General features: G+C 47.8%; 1 protein-coding gene across 1 annotated transcript in view; it reads right to left on the minus strand.

Moving 5' to 3' along the window:
• MAT2B (methionine adenosyltransferase 2B) overlaps positions 1-7,518 on the minus strand; it is a 55,252-nt gene extending 47,734 nt beyond the window's left edge. Inside the window, exon 1 of the mRNA XM_033927746.1 lies at positions 7,363-7,518. Within this exon, the coding sequence (XP_033783637.1) occupies positions 7,363-7,425 (63 nt within the window). The 5' untranslated portion in view covers positions 7,426-7,518. The remainder of the gene's footprint in view (positions 1-7,362) is intronic.
• Positions 7,519-8,385: the final 867 nt, after the last annotated feature.

Genomic DNA, 8,385 nt, shown 5'->3' on the forward strand with positions numbered 1-8,385 from the left:
AAGGCTGGGCTGACAGGAGACAGTTGCCCCGCAAGAATGTAAGTGGACTAAATGGCTCTATGGATCCACCTGGAGATCGTGTCAGAAAGCGAAACTCATTAGAGACCTGCCAATAATGCAGGAGCACCCTGCACACGTCCAACTTGTTTATCTTTGGGACAGTGCTGTGAATAAGTCTGCCCTGAAAACTTCTAAAAGCTAAGTTACTCAAAATTTCATCTTCTGCTCTTATCACTGATTTTCAGCATTATATCTGCTTAATTTTTCTTCTCCTCCTCCCTGTTTCTTACTTTAAACAAAAACAAAAAAATAACCTCCCCCCCAAAAAATAAATAAACCCTTCTCTGTCGTCTGCTATAACTTATTTCCTCTTCCTCCTCATAGGAAAAAGGGTAAGACTTATATTAACTCTAATTAAATCCTGGTGCTTGTGACACGGAGACTAAAGTAGGGAAGATCTTGTTATATATCCTGTGTTTCAGAGTAGCCACAGATCTGGTATAAAGCCTGTATTTCTGTTTTAAATCCTGTGTTTTAGGGTAGCCACTGAGCTGGTATAAAGCCTGTATTTCTGACCTCAATTCTAGTTTTCAGCCATTGTGTCTGCTGATTAGTATAGAAGGGAGGGGCTGGGATTTACTACGGTAACTGCTAGTGCTGCCTGATTCAGGGAAAAAAAAAATTTTAATTCAATTTTCCTGCCCAATTGGGTGTTTTTTTCAAACATCCAGGTGGGTTTATTTTATAGCCTCTTCACCCCCTTTGCCTTCTCCTGGGTCCACTCCTTTTCAACATATTCATAGGGGATCTGACTCAAGGGCTTCAAGGTAAAATAACACTATTCGCCGATGACGCCAAACTATGTAATATAGTAAGTGAATGCAGTTTACAGAATTATATGGCGCAGGACCTGCTTACATTAGAAAGTTGGTCCTCAACCTGGCAGCTAGGCTTCAATGCTAAGAAATGTAAGGTCATGCACCTCAGAAGCGGAAATCCATGCAGGACGTACTTCTTGAACGGAGAAACTTTAACTAGGACTTCAGCAGAACGAGATTTAGGAGTAATCATCAGAGCAGACATGAAAACTGCCAATCAAGTGGAGAAGGCTTCATCTAAGGCAAGGCAGATATTGGGTTGTATCAATAGAAGTTTCGTCAGCCGAAAGCCTGAAGTCATAATGCCATTGTACAGGGCCATGGTGAGACCTCATCTGGAGTACTGTGTGCAATTCTGGAGGCCACATTACAGTAAAGATGTGCGCAGAATTGAATCGGTTCAGCGGACGGCCACCAAGATGATCTCGGGGCTCAAGGGTCTCGCGTATGAAGAGAGACTGAATAAATTGCAGCTCTACACTCTCGAGGAACGTAGGGAGAGGGGAGTCATGATCGAAACATTTAAGTACTTCACAGGACGTGTCGAAGTGGAAGATGATATTTTCTTTCTCAAGGGACCCTCGGCCACAAGAGGGCACCCGCTGAAACTCAGGGGCGGAAAATTTCATGGCGACACCAGAAAGTATTTCTTCACAGAGAGAGTGGTTGATCATTGGAACAAGCTTCCAGTGCAGGTGATCAAGGCAGACAGTGTGCCAGACTTTAAGAATAAATGGGATACCCATGTGGGATCCCTACGAGGGTCAAGATAAGAAAATTAGGTCATTAGGGCATAGACAGGGGGTGGGTAAGCAGAGTGGGCAGACTTGATGGGCTGTAGCCCTTTTCTGCCGTCATCTTCTATGTTTCTATGAATTTGTCTGCCAGCCGGATGTTATCACCTTGAATGTAGACGGCATGGAGAAAGGTGTTGTGATGACTTGGCCAGTCCCACACCTTTTGAGCTTCCTGGCAAAAGGGGAAGAGATGCCATGCTCCACTGCTTATTGACGTAGTACATGGCGACTTGGTTGTCTGTACACTTGAACATGGAGAAGATGTTGAAAAGCTTTGAGAGCATGGAAAATCCCTCTGAGATCCAACAGACAGATGTGATACTGATACTCCATGCTGGGCTAATAACTGTGAGTATGGAGACCATCTGGATGAGCCCATCGAGCATAGGTCAAAGCGTCGGTCGTGAAGACTTTCTGGTGAGCTACCGGAAGTACAACCAGGCACTTGGTGAAAACTCCTGGAGAGGATATCAGGCTGAAAGGCAGGACTCTGTAGTGGAAATGAAGATTCCCCACCCTGAATCTGAGAGGCTGGTGGAAAGTGAATGTAAACCTTTTCAAGATCTAGAGAGCAGGACCAAGCTGCATAATCCATCAAGGGATACATCATCATCTGGTGAAATTTGAAGAAATTGAAGCGAGTAACCTTCCTTGATTATGGAAAAACCCAAAGGTCTGATGTAAACTTCTCCCATCATTGATAGGAATGATGGAGATAACCTCAAGAGAGGCTGGAGGCATGAAGATCAAAATTATGCCCGGAGGCTGGGAATACTGCTGAGGCTGTTTCCGAGGTGGAGGCTTGGCACTAGCCGGAGTAGATTTCTGTGGATACTGAGCGGAGAAGGCTTATAATCTTTAGCTTCCGGCGGTTTAGGGTTAGGATGAATCAGAGAGGCAGAAGATCGCTTATGCTCTGAAAAGCAGTCGGCAGCAGTCGCAATGGATTCATCAAACAACATAGTTCCCTGACAGGGAATGTTGGCCAGTCAGTCTTGAAGATTGGAATCCATGAATGAATCAGAGAGGCAGAAGATCGCTTATGCTCTGAAAAGCAGTCGGCAGCAGTCGCAATGGATTCATCAAACAACATAGTTCCCTGACAGGGAATGTTGGCCAGTCAGTCTTGAAAATTGGAATCCTAAACGGATTAGAGAGGCCTGCAAGAGGGGTAGAAGTGGGAGGACCACTAGGCAACAGTGACCACAACGCGATCCGATTCACATTAGAAAGGGGGACACCCACAGTAAGGAGGACCGCAACAACTGCGCTCAACTTCAGGAAAGGGAACTATGTTGCTATGAGGGAAATGGTGGGGAGGAAGCTCAAAAACATCCTTAGGATGGAGACTGTAGGAAGCGCCTGGACCCTATTCAGGGACACCCTGCAGGAAGCACAAAGAATGTACGTCCCAAGTTTCAGGAAAGGCGGCAAGAACAAGCGGTCAAAGGATCCGGTTTGGATCTCAACAGAAGTAAAGAGGGCAATAAACGACAAGAAAGTGTCCTTCCGGAGATGGAAAAAGGACCCAACGGAGGAAAATCACCAGGCGCACAGGAAATGCCAAAAGGAATGCCACCGAGAGGTTAGAAAAGCAAAAGGGAAATACAAAGAGGGGCTGGCCAGGGAGGCGAAAAACTTCAAGGCATTCTTCAGTTACGTAAAGGGGAAGCGACCAGCGAGAGAGGAGGTGGGGCCGTTGGACGATGGGGATAGGAAGGGAGTGATTAAGGAGGATAAAGAGGTAGCTGAGAGGTTGAACACGTTCTTCTCGTCGGTTTTCACGAGAGAAGACACATCTAATATATTGGACTCAGAGGAGCTCATGAGTGGGGAACAGGCTGAAAAATTAGAACACATAGAGGTAAGTAAGGAGGATGTCCTCAAGCAGATAGACAGGTTAAAATGCGGCAAATCGCCATGCCCGGACAGGATCCACCCAAGGGTTCTGAAAGAACTAAGACAAGAAATAGCGGGCACAATCCAACATGTTTGCAACCTATCCTTGAAAACTGGAGAGGTACCAGAGGACTGGAAATTGGCGAATGTCACACCTATCTTCAAGAAGGGATCGAGGGGTGACCCCGGGAACTACAGGCCGGTGAGCCTGACTTCAATTATAGGGAAGATGGTGGAAGCTATGATCAAGGACGGTATTTGCGAGCACATCGAGAGATATGGTCTACTGAGAACAAGCCAGCATGGATTCTGTAAGGGAAGGTCATGCTTAACGAACCTTCTGTACTTCTTTGAGGGAATAAGCAGTCGGGTGGACAATGGGGAACCTATAGACTTCATTTACCTTGATTTTCAAACGGCTTTCGATAAGGTGCCACATGAAAGGCTGCTTAGGAAGCTGTGGAACCACGGGGTGGGAGGGGATGTGCACAGATGGATCGAGCACTGGTTGTCGGGTAGACTGCAGAGGGTCGGAGTAAAGGGACAATACTCTGACTGGCGGGGAGTCACGAGCGGTGTGCCACAGGGATCGGTGCTGGGGCCGTTACTTTTCAACATATTTATCAATGACCTGGAAAAGGAGGCAAAGTGCGAGGTTATAAAATTTGCAGACGATACCAAACTGTGCGGCAGAGTTAGGTCCAGGGAGGAGTGTGAGGACCTGCAAAGGGACCTGGACAAGCTGGAAGACTGGGCAAACAAATGGCAAATGCGCTTTAACGTGGAAAAATGTAAGGTCATGCATATAGGGAAAAAGAACCCGTTGTTCAACTACAAATTGGGAGGGGCATTGTTGGGAGACAGCAGTCTTGAGAGAGACTTGGGTGTGCTGGTGGATGCATCACTGAAGCCATCTGCACAGTGCGCAGCAGCCTCGAAAAAAGCCAACAGGATGCTGGGCATCATAAAGAGGGGCATAACAACCAGGACGCGGGAAGTCATCATGCCATTGTATCGAGCGATGGTGCGTCCACATCTGGAATACTGCGTTCAATATTGGTCGCCGTACCTCAAGAAGGACATGGCGGTACTTGAGAGAGTCCAAAGGAGAGCAATGAAACTGGTAAGAGGGCTGGAACACTGCCCATACGCCGAGAGGTTGGATAGGCTGGGGCTCTTCTCTCTGGAAAAAAGGAGGCTCAGGGGAGATATGATAGAGACCTTCAAGATCATGAGGGGCATAGAGAGGGTGGATAGGGACAGATTCTTCAGGCTGAAGAGGTCAACAGGCACGAGGGGGCATTCGGAGAAACTGAAGGGAGATAGGTTCAGAACAAATGCAAGGAAGTTTTTTTTCACACAAAGGGTCGTGGACACTTGGAATGCGCTACCGGAGGAAGTGATCAGGCAGAGTACGGTACAAGGATTCAAACAGGGATTGGACGGATTCCTGAGGGATAGGGGGATCGTGGGATACTGAGAGAGGTGCTGGGATGTAACACAGATATAGAAAGCTAACCAGGTAATAAGTATAGAAATCCAACCAGGTCGTGCATGTGCAAGACCGGTGGGTTAGGACTTCGATGGGAAGATAGGACTCAATGGGAAACTAAGGTGGCAAGGGGGCCCCTTCTGGTGACTCAGACAGGCCGTGACCTGTTCGGGCCGCCGCGGGAGCGGACTGCTGGGTGGGATGGACCTATGGTCTGACCCGGCGGAGGCACTGCTTATGTTCTTATGTCCACAATCCGTAACCAAGATCGATGTCCCATTCTGGACTGAAATTGCAAAAGCATCAAACGCTGGCTGGAACCTGTGAACTCGCCACTGAGACAAGATATGGTGTAGCTTGTGAAAACTCAGGCAAACAATGATGTTCTCTCATAAAAGTGGGAAAAAACCGACAGCCAAAGTTATCTATGGACCGTCCTTCTCTCCTAGGAGGATCTGCAGCGTAAACTGAGTGGGATGAGTGAGAAAGGATTCCATTAGTAAGGATTGGTGGGACAACCGAGGATTGTCCAACCCTGTGTAAGGAACCATGAAGTACCGGAATTCCATGTACAAGGGTATAGCCTGGATGGAATAACTCTAAATGCTTAAAAAAAAAAAAAAGCGTCAGAGGAAGCCTCAACAACTCCTATGAAGTTGACACATGCCTCGTAGTGAGGAACGAGGATTCCCCGCAGCATGCCTCAAAAGAGGGGTCCAGGACCTCCAAAAACCTCAAGGTTGAGTGGAACTAGGCTGACGAGGATGTCCAGCATGAAACCCTGTCTGGGACTGGAAGGTTCCCCCAAGAGCCTTGAAGGACGAGGAAGAAAGGGATCCAGATCCTGCCTTGTACAGAGGTGCCTCGATAAAGAGGAATACCTTGAGGAGGAAGCAGGTTGAGGCTTCTTGAGTGCCTCAAAAGCTAGACAGCTAGAGTACTAGGCCTGGATTGACCAGAATATGCTCAGACTGGCATGCAGGGAGCAGGATCGAGGCCGGAGCATATTGAGCAAACACAGTGCTAAGCTCCTCGTGTAGAAAAACTGCCAGCAGGTCCTGGACAGTTGGCACCATACCAATGAAACTGGTATTAAAGGTGCTGCAGTGCTTTCCATAGAGGGCGACCTCGAGTATGAGTATTTCCTATTATTGGAGGCACGCTTCAAAGGAGGTCTCGTAGAGGCCAGCATGACTGCACTCGTTGCCTGGATTGCCTGAGACTCTGTTGAAAGGCTGGAGGCTTCCTAGCCAGTGAACCTGCAGAGGAAAAAGGATATTTGTCTGTGTTCGGAGGAATGGTGAACGAGGACTTCCCCAACGAAGGAGACTTGCTCGAGGTTGAGGCTTTGACCAACAAGCCCGCTGCCAGGGTCGAGGACGAGGCCATTTTAGCATACGGTTCCATGACTCCGAAGAACTGCTGAATCTGGACCCAACATGTCTTGAGAGCCCCTTCCTGAAAAGAAGTGAGAACGGTATGGCTACACTGACTACAGCGTTGAAATCCTGGAACAAGCCAGGGTATGAAAGAAAACAACGGCCGCAGCCGAAACGAAGACTTGCAGCTAGGGTTACAGCCCAAGCCGGTCGTACGGAATAAAGAAGAAACAAAAGTTTATTTTATTTTTTTTTTTACACGCACCAACACAGCGACTTGATGGAAAGGAAATAAATAACGAAATAAAGCCACAGTGTGAGAAGGCAACGGACAACAGGGCAGAGCTAGGAACAGGTGCTTCTCAGCTCCGCGGAAAAACAAGAACTGAGTAGACACGTGCCCTAACTCGGGCGGGAGGGCACTCGCATATGCACGGTGTGGCACTCGCGAACTTTGAAGTTCTACAAGCAAGTTGATTGTGAAGCTCTCCGCTACGGGGCTCCGTGGATGACTTCAGTCACATGTTGAGAATATGCTGCCTGCTTGTCCTGGGATAAACAAACACAAAATTTATACTAAGTATAAGTTTTTTTATGCTGCTGTATCTTTTAAGGTGTTGCCCAAATGAGCAGAGAAATTGTTACAATATGTATAATCATACAGTCTGTTTAAACACCTAATCACTTTTGGGGATAAGCATTAGTAATAATTCTAGCGTTTTACCCCCACTTTAAAAAGTTCCATCTAATTCATATTTTTAGTATTTTTGGAATATGTGATCATCATTCCGACAATTTACCCAAAAAAACCACAGCCCACTTTTCCGTATCTGCAGAAAGTGCTAAGGCAGCTACAGTCCAACCTAAGCCACTTTCGATTTCTGCATTTCTTGGGCCTCCCGGCGACGGCAACTCACCTGCACCACTTCCACATTCCCCGGCACGAAGCGGATTTTCAGCTTCTTATGGCGACCCACCATCGCAGCCAGAACGCCGACACTAAGACACCCGCTGACAACAAGCCAACCAAGGCGCCAATTGGCCAGCAACCAACCAATGAGCTCGCCGATTAAGAGACGAGCGCGCTCATTGGACAACGTGGGGCAACGAGAATGGCGCCTTTCAGCCGGCGGCGGTGGTGGTCGTCGTTTAAATTATGCCCCGATATGTAGTGCCTGGTCATATCGGGACATAATTCCGGGTGGCCTGGCCGCCAGGAGCTCATAAGGACCAGCCGATATTCAGCGGAGGCCGCATAAATAGCTACGTCTGACCAGTCGCATATCCTTTTTTTTAATTAAAATAACCTAGCCCCGGCCCACCAGACGGGGGGGGGGGGGGAGAGAGGAGGCAGGGGGATTTGCCGGAGCAGTGAAGAGAAAAGGAAAGAAGGGAAGGGGTAGGAGCTCTTTTTTAATTAAAAAAAAAAATGCTTATACTATACTAGTCTCGACCGATATTCAACTAAAGCCCACAGAAGCCACAGGAGGAAACATTCTCCAGTGCAGCTTTAATAACTGTAAACACCTGCTTGAAACATCTGTGCACAGTGGGATCCGGATCCTGGAGAACCTCAAGATGTACCTGCCCTTACCCCCTAGTAATAGAAAAGAACAAAGAGCCCGGACCACAGTTGCAGGGGTCCCTGTCCCAGCACAGCAGCTGACAGAAGGGAGGGGGGGGGGTCCCTCAATCATGCCTGATAAAGAACATCAACAAAATCTGGGTGAAACCTATCCTCAGCGGCCTGTGCACTCCCCAGGGCCCCCCAACACCATTTTCACAAGATTCGGCACAGAAGAGCGACAAAAATGATTAAAGGTATGGAAAACCTTTCATACGCAGACTGGTTGGAAAGGCTTCCCTGGAGAAGTGGAGACTCAGGGGAGACATGATAGAGACATTCAAGATCTTGAAAGGCATAGAGAAGGTAGATAGGG

The sequence above is a fragment of the Geotrypetes seraphini genome, chromosome 18 (genome assembly GCF_902459505.1).
Source record: "Geotrypetes seraphini chromosome 18, aGeoSer1.1, whole genome shotgun sequence".
Classification (NCBI taxonomy): Eukaryota; Metazoa; Chordata; class Amphibia; order Gymnophiona; family Dermophiidae; genus Geotrypetes; species Geotrypetes seraphini.